Here is a 16,701-nt window from a genome sequence, read left to right as displayed (position 1 = left end):
TGTTATTAAGCCATTTATTTGTTCATTGACCAAATGCAGTTACAGCTACAGCTATCACTTCACACGTGACATCAGCATTAATGATGGGGGATTCATGACTTTAAATAGACAAAACACAAACTGATGATAAACTAATACTTTGTGTTTCACTTTGCTTTTAAAAACATAAAAAAAAATGCATTGCTTGTTTATTCAACAATAGAGACCCAAACCACGTTAAGAGACTGACAACGAGATTGAACTGCATTTTAAAGGTTTAAAGTTTTAAAGTTGCATTTCAACTTTCTGTTTAGGATTTCTAGGCCCACGACGTAAAGGCTTGGTGATTTATGGCTTTTATTTTACCTGGCTAGTGACTGAAAGTTAATCTGTCTTTAAACAAAAATCAACGTTATAAGCTGGCGATGAATCACGCATAACAATTTAGGATGTTACAAAAGATAAGAAGCTGGCAAGGTCAGTGTAATGACTCGTCAAGTAGAACCTGCTGGAAAATGAGTGAATGCACTTTGATTTGCAGCGGGCCACTTTTCAAGGAAATGTAAATTATTTTTTAACTTCTGTAACAGGAAACTGGGGAATCACTGCCAACAGCAACTCATCCATGAACCAGAAGATTGTGTAAAGTCACAGAGTTGGGTCAACGACTGCTAAGACGCAGGGTAAGTGAAAGCTGGCAACAGTCTGCTGATTTCATAGCTGAAAAGTCTGGACCTTCCAACGGCATCAAAGTGAGCACAAAACAGTTTGGCAGGAGAGTCACGAAATATGTTCCTGTGAATGAACTGCTGGATGCAAGTCTCAAATCACCAAGTCTAATACGAACCAGTGGATGGAGTGGTGGAAAGTGCAAAACACTGAAGCGATGGAAACGTAATGACTGGCGCTTCCCTGTTTGACAGTCAGATGTGACTTGGTGAATGGTGGGGGAATGATATACGCTTGAACATTTTGTGCAAACTGTGAGGTTTGGTGCCGGAGGGGTAATATTATGGGGATATTTTTCTTGGTTTGGTCGTGGCCTCTGATCTTAAGTGAAGGACGATCTTGAAGCTTCAGTGTACCAGGACATTTTGGAAAATACTATGGGTTCAACTTTGTGAGAACCGTTTGGAGAAAGCAAGGACAATAAAGGGTCTGATGAGTCTGGTGTGGGAGAACTTGACTGGCTTGCTCAGAGCCCTGACCTCAACCCCACCAAGCAACTTCAGAATGAGCTGCAGTAGATGTTATGAGACAGACGTTCTCATCCAACACGCTTGAACTGACAAAGGCTCTACAGAGAAACACCGTGTATAAACTAGCACAGAAACACTCCAAAATCTTGTGGAAACTTTCCAAGAAGCATGAAAACTGTTACAGCTGCAAAGGGGAAACCAGTTCCACATAAAAGCATATAGAATACAATACAACGTCCTAACGGTGTAATGGTCAGGTGTTTGACAATGTTTTTCAATAATGTATTTCCAAATAGTCTTTCTACTTAAAAAAAAGTTTTTAATAAAAGGTTAATGCCTGATAGAGCTCAAAGTTTTTTTGTGAAATCATATTGCTTTCCTCTGCTTGTAAACATGTCATAACTACAGTGGCTGTTGCTGAGAGGGTCAGTCATCTGTCAATCAGGTCAGTGGTTCAATTCCTGCTCTCTAAAGGCCACATGTTGTAGTGCCTTTGGGCAAGAGCCTCAAACACATACGGACACTCGAGTAACAAAAGAAGCTACATAGTCTTAATAAAACAAACAAACAAACACACACATTTTAGAATAGGTAAATGTTTTTATGAATCTGCACATGAATGAATGTGCCTTTTTGTATAAAAGAGCTTTTCAAAAAATGTCAACACAGCTAGAAAAGGGCTGTCTAAGTGCCATTCCTTCATCATTTATACCATCCGTTTGTCAACGTGTGCTGACCACAGCTGGCGTACTGGATAATATTTTTTCTTATTTAGAAAAAAAATATTTTATTTTACATTCTTGTATTCATGCTAAACAAATATTATCTTTTTAAACCTTAACCTACCTTGATTAAGACAAGAAAAAAAAAATCTTGATTATTTCATAATTTTGACAAGCTGTCTCAAGCAAATGTCTTACAAGCTACCTAGGAGCCACAAGCTGAGCAAGAAATGGACAGCAAATAAGTCACAGGCAGCTCTCTGCTGAGCTCAGGCCAGTGAGCAGCGCAGAACTGATGGGATCAAAATGATTTAAGACCATTAGTTAGACACTCAGAAAGATGTCTCCCAATAATATATAAATATTCATCGACTGCTGAATGTACAGTATACATACTTCCTACCATAATATGTCAATGTTGCATTGACAGCTTGCTTCCCTCGCCTTAAAATGGCCAAAGTAGACGGAGAAGTTTGTTAATCGGCTATATGCACACACCAAAACAAGAGGGGAAAATCTCCTGTGACCATGGCTCTGAGGGACATTTAAAGTTCAGCTGCTGCCATTGGTACAAGCCGAAGCATGCTGAGCTGCTTGTAACACCCAGTTTGCTTTTTATTTGGGGATTAAATAAGATTTACAGTCAGTCCAACATTTACATTTCACATTCAACTACCATGTCATCACAAAATCTGATTTTCACAACACATTTAAGAGTGTTTCAACCCAAACAGACTTCACACACCAAAATTAAGCCTTGTCAGTTGATTGATGCAGAAAATTTCTACCAGGATCAGTAGGTTCAGACAAGCTTTAAGATAAACGACGCAGAAACTAATCTGACAGCAACAACATAGTGCTGAGGTTATGTGTCACTTCCTGCTATTTCAAATATATCAGTGCAGAATCTTAGGTGATACTTAATTTGGCTCATGAGGAGAAGAGGAGAAAAGGAGGATGGGGGGGACAGCAACCGTTCCCAGGACACTTTGTACCTTGACAAAAAAAAAAAAAAAAAAAAAGGGGGAGGCCAAGTGGTGGATGGGTTGTAGTATTATGCTGGAATTCCCTAAACGGCCAATACTCAATGCCAAATAGTGCGCACACACGCACACCCAGACTCACACACACAAAAATATCATTTATTTCTATAAATAGCAAGTGCTTTGTCCACATCTTCCATATGGCTGTCAGATTATATCACAAACCCTCTTCTATCTCAGTGAATGTGGGAGTCTGCACTTGCATGTATACATACTGGTTTATGTAATGGTTATTGGCTTGTTTGACCTAAAGTAGTGCTTACATCTGCAGCCTCTTAAATCTGTTCTGTCGCATCATGCCAAAAACCACCTAAGGAGACATCACAAAATCCATTACAGTGACCTGTATACTATACCTGTACCTGTACAGTTCTCTCTCTGGTCCTTCCACACCTCCATCGCCACCTGATGTCCATGTGGTTTGAATGTGCATGTTTAATAGCATTTTCACCATTATTAAATGGGTCTGTGTTGCTAAAGTTGAATTTTAGATGCCGTGGCTAATAAACTCACTTGTCGTGACTTCCTTGATCATCTCAGCAGATGCATGGCATGCATTGACAATGTGTCTGGTCCAGAGGGATAGCTCCTTGGTGGTCTCAGCCCGGAAAAGGTGAGTCTCTATGCCAAGTCGTGTGCCAGTCCGAGTAGCAAAGAGCAGCTCTGTGCCGCAGCGAGGTGACCCTCGATCAGGGCCAGAGTGGACCAGACTACATCAAGGCACGGATATGTAATTTGGTATAGAGAAGAAGAATAAATATCTTCTTATTACAGATAATATTATTATTAAATCATTTTTTACTGATATAGAATATTTAATTATCTTAAAACAAAACATCTGGAACCTGGACAAGACAATTACTGTCTCCACACAATATTTATACTCTCTGTGAAGTATTTACTCATAGTCAACCTACCGTGTTGCTAAAAGTGGAAAAACATGTGCAGGGCTCTGCCAGGCCTCTCTGCCTCGTGGAAAACTGTCGTACAGCAACAGGTCCTTCTCTGTCATCACCACCAGCACCGGCTTCCAGCACTGCTTCTCACTCTCTGTCTGCAGCACAAACAGATAAACAATAAGAACAGCTGTTCCCATCCAACCACCTGCTTGCTAATATACAACTGAGCCATTTCATGGAAACAGACAAGGGGAGGGAAAAAAAAAAGGATCCTGGTTGTTAGTTCATATCAGGTCAGCTATCTTTTTAATTAAGTATTTCCCATTCAATGCTTGTTTACTTTAGTCTTAATCTTCCTGGTGTAAGAATGGTTTCTTGTGCTCAGATAAATACTGTCTCATAATAATTGCTACACTAATCAAAATCAAAAAAGATTATAATTTCAACAGAAGCTATTCAGCCAAATTGTTGCAGGTGTTTGTGTGTAAACGGCAGGCACTTGAATTCAATTCAATTTGATTCATTTTCTATTTATTATGACTAAGGGTAGATGAATAATTAAGCTAAAAAGTTAAATTGACAACAGATCAACGATCCCATTAATCTTGCCAGTTTGCTTTTTGTCATGCTGCGTGATGAATTTATTTGTGTATTGCTCACATTACTTCTCTTATTATTCATACAATTTCTAATGTGTCCATGTATTTAATATGTGAGACGCCGTGCTTTGTGCCCAACAGTATAAATATGTACCGTCACTTTGGTGCAGCCAGCAGGGAATATGCTAAAATAATAACCGGTATGCAAGCTCAGGTAAACAGGAGGTACACTTTTGATGCAGTTGCTTTGTTGTGCCTCTTCACCCACTCATTTATTTCTACAAACCTCTCACTTGCAGACACACACACACACACACAGATGCACACATACCATATTTCATGTGTATCTTATGTGACTGCGCTTCAGAACTATTCTCATTATGAGAGATTATCTGCAGCTGAGCCATGGAATCCTAAGCTGCTCTTTGAAGTTCTGCCTCAGCCAATCATACTCGGGGATTGAGAGGGCCAAAGGTCATCTCTTTAACATAATAAGAATATGTTGCTAAGTAACAGTAGTTTACTGGATTTAGAGGATCAAATACTGGAAAATTCACAGGACTAAATAAAACAGATATGGGTGTGTGCGTTTGCACAGGTGTTTGATTGTGTAGCAACGAGAGTGTGACGCTTGTTTGTGTGCATTTCATAGATATGGGTATGTATATTTGAAGATAAGACAAAATATGCATGCAGCCACAGGTACGTGCATGAGCACCTAAACACCTATTTTCTATGCATTTATCAAGTTTTTAAACATCTTCTAGACCTCATCTTACTTGGCACATGTTGCACATACGAAGAGGCAGTGCAAGGGACAAAATATGACAGATTTTCTATCAGGCAAATGGGTACACAAATATGCTTTATTGGACTGATACATTTATAGTAACGTTTTCATATGCAGCTATTTTAAAATACTTGAAAAATATCAAATGGTCAAATATCAAATGGTCAGTCTTCAACTGACCATTTCTCAACCAACGTAATACTTATCTGGAGGACATGCACTCCAAATTAATCCATCACAGTTCCCAAATATGAACAACTAAGTAAATGAACAAATAATAAAATATATATTTTTTATTTTGTTTTATAAGTTGCCCATATGTATATAATTCTAATTTTCATTTTATATTTCCACTTGTTTCTTTAAACTGATAACTCAACTCAATATATGCTGCTGAAACATTATAATTGCGCTTGCTGAATAAATAAAGTACTTATCTATACAAATAATGCAAAAAGAGAGAAAAAAAAAGTAGGTACAAGTAACATTTCAAATGAACTCCTTTTTCAATATTAGCAATGCAAATGAAAATGAGAAAACAGAGAAATTCAACCCACTCAAATCTGCACTCAGCTTACTCACTATGATATTAAAAAAATACTTTACTGGTAAATTTCATAAGTAGCACTTTGGGGACTTTGTATAATTAAATAAAAGTCCCAAAAGTGTAATTGAGTAAATACACAAGACCTATTTCTCCACTGCGTCAAGTACACTCACAATCCTACCTTGCCTGCCAGCCATCCCAGGTGTCGCATCTCTTTACTGGCAGCAATCCCCATCTTGGAAGTATTGTGGATGACCTCCACTAGTGCCCGCTGTGTCAGGTGACAGTTTTAAAGCCACATAACAACGGATAACATTCAAAGTATTTTTGAGGAACTTAATAATGGCCACTGACATGTCTAATTGTAGACTGATGACGACAGCTTCCTGTGTAATCAGTCACATTAAAGACAGACCTGAGCCAGTGTTGATGTGACCGAGTGCATGGCAGAGAACCAGGACAGGGCAGATGGTTGGTCTGGGCACCGGAGCACTAGGCTGTGTCTGGCATCAGGAGAGTGCAGCTCCAGTTGTCTGGAAGAGGAGATAAGAAAAGTTTTGGGAAAAGAAAAAGGCTTCCCCTTTCCATTCCAGTAACAAAATTCATGGACGGGAAATGAAGGAATCAAAATCTAAAATACATTTCCAACCTTAATGCGCAAACCCATGGGTTTAAACTAATAATTTGAATAATCAAGTGTTATTCAGTTAGGCTTCAGCTTCAACAGATGCTCCGTTTGTCCCATCTACCTCACAATGGACACTCAATCAGGACACTAAAATAAAGTGCCTTGAAATTTGAGTTAATTCAAGTCAACTGAAAACACGAAAAAGGGCATTGCTCATGCATTTTGTGTGGGCCAGCTGATACAATGTCTTCTTCCAGTAAATTTCCATAACTAATCTGCTCATATCATATGGGAATGTGCTTTGCCTCAAGGGAAAATGCATATGATTGGTCTGATTGTGTGCTCAGTGAATATGAATTTTAAAAAAAGGTTCATGCAGTTACAGACAAAGCATTAAGTCAATGCTTTATTGTGCAGCATAATGCAAAACAGACGTGGAAGGTAAGCTGCCTACTGCAGCGTTTGGAGGAAAAGAAAAAACACATTCAGAACTACAAAGAGATAACCTATCTTTTTCTTTCACACAAAAAGCATACATTATTTCTAAGTCAGATAATTATAGAACAAGACATGGTAAACATGTGCCTCCTGCTGAGATTTCTCCATGTTGAGGGAACTCAAGTAGTTTAAATGAGGATATTAAATAACTGAAAATGCACAAAACAGTGTAAACAACGTTCTAATAGAACAATACACCATTTAAGTGTTTATCTATCTGTGACCTCAATTCAGAAAAAGTAGGGACAGTATGAACGATGGAGAAAGGCAGCAATTTTTACATTACACGAACCAATACTTGCAGAGTAAAGTTTGAAAGTGACTTTGTGCATCCAACTCTACTTTGATAAAACCTGTGTAAAGAATGGAAATGCAATCATTTGCCCATGTGGTTGTTTTATCTGGTGATGAAGGATGGCTCTTGATGCAGAACAGAGGGATCGGAGGTGCCCAGTTTGCTCCCTTGCCCTTTATTCATGAAAAGGTGAGTGAACAGGAGAAGAGCTATTCTGATTTCTTGAGCCATTTAGTGATAATGTGCACTGTAGAGAAATAAATATGTCAGCTATTTCTGATCTTTCTTTAAGGAACATTGTTTTCAGTTCTACTCATTTTGATCTAACTAAACAAGAAGTGTGTCGGTAGAAATACATCATCCAGGTGCTCCTTGTTTTTAGAAAAAGGCAACAACTCCAAACCCTGGGTGGTTTAAAATTTGAAACACGCTGGCTTTGCAACTTTCTTTTTTTAGCTCTCTCGCTCTATCCCCTCTCTCTCTCTCACACTTCACACACCCACACATTTTCAGGTTCCCTGTGGATGTGATGAATTTACTTTTCTGTCACAACCTTGGAGGTAATAAAGACCATCTACAGTGGATCACCTCCAGTTGCTACTCTGGGTTAAATATAGAACTGGTTCGTGTGATTAAGGACAGGCTAGGGAAGAGCACTGGCGAAGGAAGGGGAAACTCCAGCTCCAGGGCCAGATGTGCATTTGGTAGCAGGAGCTCTTTAATGATGTTTATTTTGGAAACAATTTGACGGCTACGAGCTACACAAGACCCTGTTACTAGTTTTGTGGCTATGGTGTGGACTGACTTTAGACTGTTGCATGCATGACACGGACATGCAGGGCATTTTGTGAATCAGAGTGACAACAGCACATCCAGATGACTGATATGTGACAAATTAATACTGTAACAAAGTTTGTTTCTGTACATTAGTTGTACTTAGAGAGTAATAACTAAATACAGGAAGTACAAGAAAATGAGCCATGCCATGACTATACTAACACATTAACTGGCTAACTCTGTAGACAAAAGAGAACAGCCAAAATTAATGGAAACATTAACAGTACTGAGGACACCAATGATGAAATATTTCAGCTGTTATTTCGTCCCCTTCTTTCTGCAAACATGTTACGAGGTTTGCAACAATCTTATTTCTCATTGCAAAATTCCTCACATTCTCTGTTGGGGACAGGTTGGGACTGAAAACAGGCTAATCCAGTACCCCTAACCTTTTCCTCCTCAACCAGGCTTTTGTAATGCGTGCAGTATTTGGTTTTACATTCTGAAAAATGAATGAATGTTCCCAGAAAAAAATGTGATGGTAGCATTAATGCAGCATTTCTGCAGAGGTGTAAATGGCCTTTTCCATGGGCACTATAAAAAAGAAAAACCATCACAGACCTTGGCTTTTAGACCTGTTGCTGATAAAGTGCCGATGGGACCTTCTTGCTGTTGGTCACTGAGCACACAGTGGCAATTTCTTTCATATGAAAATACCAAAAATCCTGATTTGTCCGACCATAATACACATTTCTATTGTACGAGGGTCCTGTTCCGATGCCTCTGAGGCTTGAAACAGTGGAGCTGCGTTTGTACAAGCTTATCATAAAAAGGTATGTTGTGCTGTGATTGGAGATCATGGGGTCCAATCAAATAATGGCTCATGACCCCTCTCTTTACTTGAGGAAACTGGAGGTTGGTCCTCCAGTTTCCTTACCAGGTCCCTTGAAGTGCTGAAATTACTCCAGATTCCTTCAAATGTTTAATGATATTGCATAGTACAGAAAAATACAGCAGTCTTTCCTTGAGGAACCTTCAAGGATATTTTTTTTTTGAGACTGTCAACGATTTTTTGACACATTTGTTGACCAAGGGGTAATTATTAGCCTGTCTTTGCTCCTCAAAGACTCTCACGGATTGATTTTTTACACATCACCAGCTTGAAATAATTATTTTTCCTTTTACAATCTACCCAGCACTAAATTACCTCCGTACATTTCTTTGGAATGGGTTACAGGCGTGACATGTAAAAATGGAATTATACGAAGTGAAAATATTCTGATGAGGTAAAACCAACAAAACATATTTTGGGTTCATACTATGTGTAAATGAAACATAATAGATGTACTATATTTACATGTGCGATTTGTTAATTTGAGAGCACTCTTAGTTTTATAACTCACAATGCTATGGCACATGTATGAACAATACTACTTAAAAACCCCCTTTACCTACTGTATGTGTTACTGATATGTGATCTGTATCTGGATAGTGACATCTGGGGACAAAAACATTTTCAGCAAACTGCAAAATGCTTAAAAGTAAATATAAAGAATGTAGACAGACCCTCTCTTTAGTCAAGTTCTCTCTCTCACTACTTTAATATTGTTTTTATCGGGTCTTCATCACTGTATTTCCGCTGCCTTTCCTCAAATATACGACTCTTCTGTATCTCGTCTCTGGCTTAAACATGTGCTGAAATGAAGAGAAAAGCCTCAAAGGGATACAACCCTGCAATGAGGCTAGAAGAGACAGATAAGCCAGATTCTTGTGTCACTTAACATAAAGCCTCTTAAACCATTTTATCTCTGAAACCGAAATAAGAAAAACAGAGAATAAGTTTATTGGCCTGCCCTGCAATCTTTGACTTATTATCATAGAGCAAAAAGTCTGAGAAACCTCCAACTTTATAGTTAAAATGTGAACACCTTTTCATGGATTAAACGTAGCAGTGTCCTCCTATTTAAACATTAAACACTATGAATTTTTGGAATTTTCTCTGGCTGTGTGGATAAGGAAATTACTTAATAAAAGGATGCTAGTGAAGGTTAATATAGCCAAAGTCTTTATCTCTACTGGTGAATCTGCCCACAAACTTTATGAATCCACAAAACACAATGTTATCTGTATACAGCAAACCTTCCTGTGTCACTAAATGTAACTAGTTGAGAAGCTGACCTTGATTCCTGGGATAACTGGCAACAATAACACCAATGGTATGAGCAACTTAGTGAATGTTCAACTATATAGTGCTCTTGAAATGTTTAACACATCAACCAATATTTCACTGAACATTTCAAGGAACAGTATTTGGGCACTTCAAAGTGATTAGATGTTCAAGTAAAAACTCTATATGAAAGAGTCATTGATAGTGAGTTATTTCAGATATTTTCTAGTCCGTAAACTCCTACCCTGGAAAATGTGTGACTACCTCAGGGCCACAGACCCCAAAGTCAACCCAAAACCACAGTGAAAATCCCTCAGGAATGCCATTCAGGTGCCAAGAACGCAATCAGATAATACCACATTCGAAGAAGACTCTGTGGAATGAAACGGATGGATAATCCATACTGTAAAACAGAGGTAGAAACTTTATTGCTTTGTTTATCAGATCTACGTTGCTTTAAACATTATGATTTTCTTTCTGGAGGTTTCTTGTTCTTTGTCTCTGTTGTGGTTCTGTAGTTCCCCTGACCCCTGTTTTCTGCCTGTTTGGAGATCCCAAATATCAAATGTATAACAGAGGTTTATTTTTTCTTCACATGTTGGGTTGTAATGTAATGGATGACATTGTACATTGTGATTCAACTGCTGTTCGATTAAAAGTCAACACAGAGCAAGGTAATACCCCTGAGATGTGGAGTCATATTAAGGTGGTAGAGAACTGACTTTTCAACCTGGCAGCAGTTACTTTTGCCAGAGTCTGCAGGGTTCCTAAAAGTCTTTTTTTCTGCTTTACCAAATTGCTGGAGTACCATGAAAATTAAAGCCAATCTATGTAGGAATAAATACTCTGACCACATGGTGGCAGCATGTACAGAGAACATCCATGGCCTCTCTTTTCTGGTGTATGGAGCATTAGTCACCTGACTCATTGGTTTTTGAAGAGCGGTTTTGTAAGCCATGATGCCCAGTAAAGCCTGGATTATGGTTCTGCGTTAAACCAACGCAGAGCACACGCCGTTGCCGTGACGCCGTCGTGAATCCTTCAGACTTCTCCGTCACTCCATTTCACCGCGGTGCAATACCCCCTGAGAGTGCTAGGGGTGTGTGTTCTTTTCCTGAATGGTTTATCCGACTTTTTTCCGGTCACAGTGAATCAAAGAGATAAGGACAACTATTGTGCAAAAAAAAAAAAAAAAAATCCCACACACACGAATAAAAAGAGCGCTGAAAGTTCACAACTGCTTCACAAACCGGAACCGGAAATGCGCTGCTACCAAGCGAACCAATCACAGCCCTCTCGGTTTGCGTTGGGTGTGCGTCGCCTCGACGCGTATTGCGTTGATTTAACGCAGAACCATAATTCAGGCTTAAGCCAACAAAAACCCGCCCACCTACCAGTTCCTTCAGCCGATCCCCATTGAAATAGCTGCAGTGACCAGCCTACATTTACAGCTGAATATCCAGTTTCACATGTTGAGATTATGGCGAAATAAAACATTTCGGCTGCATTTAGCCAACGCTAGGTTAGCACAAACTGCTCATTGCTTTGGTAGCATGACAATTATTATTAAAAAGAAGTGATAATGGATAACCAATGGTTGACCCAACTGTCAGTCAGTCACATTAAAAATCAATGTATTGCTTTATATAAACCCCCATATTTATAAATAAAACTCTCGTAAGAGTTGTCATGAATGTGAATTCAAATGATTGAGACCAAAACAGTTAACGTAGCAAAGCTACATGCCCAAAAGTGGCCAGAAGTGGGGTTGCTATGTTATTAAATAAGCACTTTCTGGTCATTTAATCTGTAGTTCATTGATTGTTGAGCTTGCACATAAAAGGTTGCGCACAATGCAAATGGAATGAAAAACATGAAGGAATTTTATTTAATTAATTTATCAGTTCTTGGGATTTCTACAACTGTTTATATTGTGTATCTTTAACTTTGAACTTCAGACCATTTTCAAACAAACAAACTCAAATCATCTCAGAAGTCATAAACATGACTGTTTCCTGCATTAAAATGTGCAACGTGTTATAGAAAACCACTGGTGTTGCAAGAGCATAAAAACGTGCCAGTCCATTACTGAAAACAAAACCAGAGGTGAATGTGAAACTACAGAACCTATCCCTCTGTCTCAGGAAAACCTGTACAACAATGACTCCGAACTTATTCTCTTTGAAGAAAGCTTTTTATTTGAAGAATTTCTTGAAATTCGTTTGGAAGAGTTACCTGCTCGGACTGCACAGCAGATGCTCACATACACCAACGTGAATGTGCGACAGGAAAGACTGCGGCAACGCATGACACAGCAGCTCGATTTACAACATACACAGAGGGAGAGTGAACACACTGTCTAGTAAGGACCATTATACAAGCCTATACTCATCACAAACTCATGTTTGTGGTCATATCCTTCTTCAAATTGTTAAATATGTTATCTTCAAAAGGAACAGTGCGGGGGGGTTTAGTGACGTACAGAAGAACCAAAAGGAAGATTTAAACCAACTGAATACAGTTTGAAGGAAAAGTGTTTGTTCCATTGGCTGTTTACACACCACAATATTTTATAGACCAAGTGTTGAACGGTCTAAAAATATAGACTTTGGAAATGTAAGGTCACTGTTCAGTGCTGTCACTTCACTTCGATGTCTTCATCATCTGAAACTTTCATGTTTAGTAAGGTTCCAATCTATGCGGACGAAGGGACAATAATAGGGAAACACTCACAAGTGTGATGAGGCGAAAGAAAATTTAAACGAAGAGAGGGACTGAAAGGAAGACAGGCTTGCCTCTCTTTGGGAACAGAGAGGGATGATGAAAGAGAAAAAGGGGAGAGAGACAGCATAAGAGGCACAAAAACACAAACAAGTACAAAAGATAGAAAAACAGACTTGAGAGCAAGAAAGGGTTGAACATTGGAAGAGAAATAAGATAGAGACACTGAGGCGGAGACACCGACTGACAATTCTCTGACCACTGCTTCAAATGTTTGTCCTTAAGAAAATGAGTTTGATTAATCCATCATGGATGTCAGATGAAGGTTGCAAACTGAGGGGCAGATGTTGAGAAGCACTGAATGATTTTAACCCTGATTAATTGGGGAAAAAAGCAGTCATATATGACTCATTGTGTTACTAAAAAGGAAACCCAATCAAAGATAAGATCAGATTCATGTCAAACGTTTCTCACTCAGTTTTATTTGTCTAAGTGAAACATAACTCTAATGACAAAGTGCTTCCCCTTTAGTTGTGGCCTGATGACATTTTAGAGCCGACAATTTAAACAACCACAACATTCTCTTTTAAATGTGACATGCCACATTTCATTTCAATTCAAATTTGACTGATTTTTTTCAAAACTAATAAATTTCTCTCCATAATTTCAAATCTTCTCTATAGTAAGTCCATTTCCTAGAAAAGATACAAATCCTGGCCAAACTTTGTGAAATTTTAATCATATTTAGTCACAGGGCGAAGCAATATGAATAAATAACCTCTACAGATAATAAACTGAGAAAAATAAAAGATCATGGGATCTCTAGAGAGCTCTCTCAAGAATAAAGCATGTGCTTTGTAAACAGATTCATTTAAATGGCACCCCACACATGAACATCTGCATATAGATGATGGAATTCATAACTTACTCAGAGATACATTGTCATTTTGATTTTACGGGAAATTAGTGGAAATATTCATGAAAAAAAAAAAAAAAAAGCAAAACTGTATGCTATCCAGGTAAGGACTAGGGATGTAGTGGTATGGGATTTTATCGGACAGTGATCGTACAGTATACCGCGTTATTTCACAGTGACAGTATTTAATTTTTTTTAAAGATTTTTTGGGTACTAGGGGCCATGAAATGACCAACAAAACAGACAAGTATCAGAATCAAATTAATGTACATGCTTTATGTAAAGTATGGTAATACAACTTATATTTGTGTTGTACTTAAGTGTCAACTAAATGTAACTATTTTTATCCAGTCACTAAACTATATATATATATATATATATATATATATATATATATATATATATATATATATATATATATATATATATATAAAAAATACACATAAGATATACAGTATACAGCGGGGCAAAAAAAGTATTTAGTTAGCCACCAATTGTGCAAGTTGTCCCACATAAAAAGATGAGAGGCCTGTAATTTGAATGTTTGAGGTTGTGGAAAGGTGTCTTTAAACAGGTAATGAGTTAAAACAGTTGCCATTAATACAGGTATCGAGTGGAAGACAGATGAGCCTCTTAAAGAAGACCTTACAGGTCTGTGAGAGCCAGAAATCTTGCTTGTTTGTCACTGACCAAATATTTTTTTTCCCACCATAATTTACAAAGAGATTCGTTAAAAATCCTACAATGTGATTTCCTGGATTTTTTCCCCCTCAATGTGTCTTTCATAGTTGAAGTGTAACTGATGAAGATTACAGACCTCTCTCATCTTTTAAGTAGGAGAACTTGCACAATTAGTGATTGACTAAATACTTTTTTGCCCCACTGTATATACAGTATCTTATGTGAAGATGTATATACTGTAGTTATACTGCCTCTATAATGCATGTATCTATTATAGTCCATCTTTCTCTCTCTTTCTTTCTTTCATCTTTTTTTCTTTAGTCAAATTTAGGTTTCACTTTAGCATGACGTCACTGCCGTGTACCAAACAACCCGGGTAATATACAAGTGAACAAAACATTGCAGAGCGACGTAGTGATGTCTTGTAGATCTGCATCTTCTGCAGACAACAAGACTGCGCAGTTCCACGGTATATAAAAGTGACCTACAACAACAATGACCATGCTCTTTGAATGAAACATTCATTGAATGAGCTTGGAAATCTCAGGGTGTCACCACCCTGGCTTTACACCACTGCGGTATACCGAAATACGGTATACCGTTTCACCCCTAATAAGGACTATGATGAATCACATCTTGGACGGCTTGAATGTTACTGAGCTTTCCAGTTTGGTAGATTTCTGTTGGCAGTGTTGATATTAATTGTTGTAACAAAGAGATCCACTGACAGACTGTGATTAAGGCAAATGGGTGCATGTTCTGCTGAAAATTCATTCAGTACTTGTTCAGTTTCATCCTTGTTAAATAAATAAAGCGACAGTGAAAAAAAAGTTATATGCTGCCCACTACTAGAGGTATCTGCCTGACACCGAGATCCACCAAACATCATCATCAATTTCTTTTTCCACACATACAGCTGAAAGAAGAGGTACTAACTTTTACACAAGACTTGCAGATGGCTTTTTGGAGTATGTAGTATATTTTTAGACTCACATCTAAAACTGATGGGATTCTTGTCTGGGCTTTCAGGAAAGGTCATAAATCATTTGTGATTCTGATAACATTTGATTTCTTGTCATAGGAAGCCGAGATTATCCTGTTTCTTAAGCATGGCTTATTTTTTTTCCTCCACTATGGCACTTTTTTTTTGTTTTTAATCATTGTATCTGGAGATGTGAGGAGGGTAAGAAAAAATGTAATGCAGAAAAAAAAAAGAAAAGAGTAAAAGAACAAGGTGTACGTGTGTCTATGAAGCACATGTGAGCTTCCACCTACCTGTTCTCAGGATCTGGTGTGGTCATGGCTCGTGTTACATAACACATCTTCAGCGGTATGCATCTCCTGTCGCCGTTTAGTGACAGGGAGGGCTGGGTAGGAGGACTTGGGAGGTCAAAGGGTGTGGTGACGGGAGGGCTGCTGGGGCGTGGAGACTCGGGAGGCGGGGCCTCCCAGCTGATCTCCGACACAGGAGAGCCCTTTTTGACATATGGCGTGGCCTCACGCATGTACTTGACTGGAGAGGAAAGAAAAGTAGATTTTCAGTGTACATTTAGACAGGTTAAAGTCAGTTAAATAGCATATATTCTGGCTCAGTATTTGCATGAGCAATACGTAAAATCTTAAAATTTGCGGCACCAAGTTTTTTTTGTTTTTTTTTAAGCATTACTATATCATCTTGTGTCATTGAAAAGAATAAACTTGCCTAACTTGATGCATATGTTACACATATCTTACCAGATGAATTTAAATTATACAAACTCCAACTGCATGTCTGTCTTTTTTGTTTCTTTTTAAATTGGGGCCACTTACAGTAAATTGTTATGATAGATTATTTGACACTGAAACACTCATGACGTTTCTCAGAATTCAGAGGAAGGATGTGGGGCTACCACAGATGTTTAAACACCTAACAAAGAACTCACAAAGCCGAAACTGTTCAGTCACAATTCTACATCTGAGGCTATCAGCGAAGCAGAACCATGCTCCACAGCTATCTCTCTGTATCAATGATGCTTGGGTGGAAACACCTAAAAGGGCGAGGGTTCATGGAACACTGATAATTTCAAATTTACTTTGGTATGATGAAAAGTTGTGACCATGAGTTGGCCATGAATTTTCTATCTGAATCATCTGATGCTGATTAATGGACTGATTCAACTCATATTTCTGTATATGATGTCACAATCCCATCATCCCTTATTTCCCGTTATTGTTATTGTATTAATAAAAAGTATGCAAAT

General features: G+C 38.3%; 1 protein-coding gene across 1 annotated transcript in view; it reads right to left on the bottom strand.

Moving 5' to 3' along the window:
- sntb1 (syntrophin, basic 1) overlaps nucleotides 1–16,701 on the bottom strand; it is a 39,716-nt gene that overhangs the window by 10,200 nt on the left and 12,815 nt on the right. Inside the window, exons 2-6 of the mRNA XM_061716439.1 lie at nucleotides 15,737–15,974; nucleotides 6,194–6,311; nucleotides 5,960–6,049; nucleotides 3,861–3,997; nucleotides 3,457–3,653 (exon numbers count right to left, since the gene is read on the bottom strand). Coding sequence (XP_061572423.1) covers nucleotides 3,457–3,653; nucleotides 3,861–3,997; nucleotides 5,960–6,049; nucleotides 6,194–6,311; nucleotides 15,737–15,974 — 780 coding nt within the window. The remainder of the gene's footprint in view (nucleotides 1–3,456; nucleotides 3,654–3,860; nucleotides 3,998–5,959; nucleotides 6,050–6,193; nucleotides 6,312–15,736; nucleotides 15,975–16,701) is intronic.

The sequence above is a fragment of the Cololabis saira genome, chromosome 3 (genome assembly GCF_033807715.1).
Source record: "Cololabis saira isolate AMF1-May2022 chromosome 3, fColSai1.1, whole genome shotgun sequence".
Lineage (NCBI taxonomy): Eukaryota > Metazoa > Chordata > Actinopteri > Beloniformes > Belonidae > Cololabis > Cololabis saira.
The sequence above is the reverse complement of the archived record's forward strand: the minus strand, read 5'-3'. Positions and strand labels throughout refer to the sequence as shown.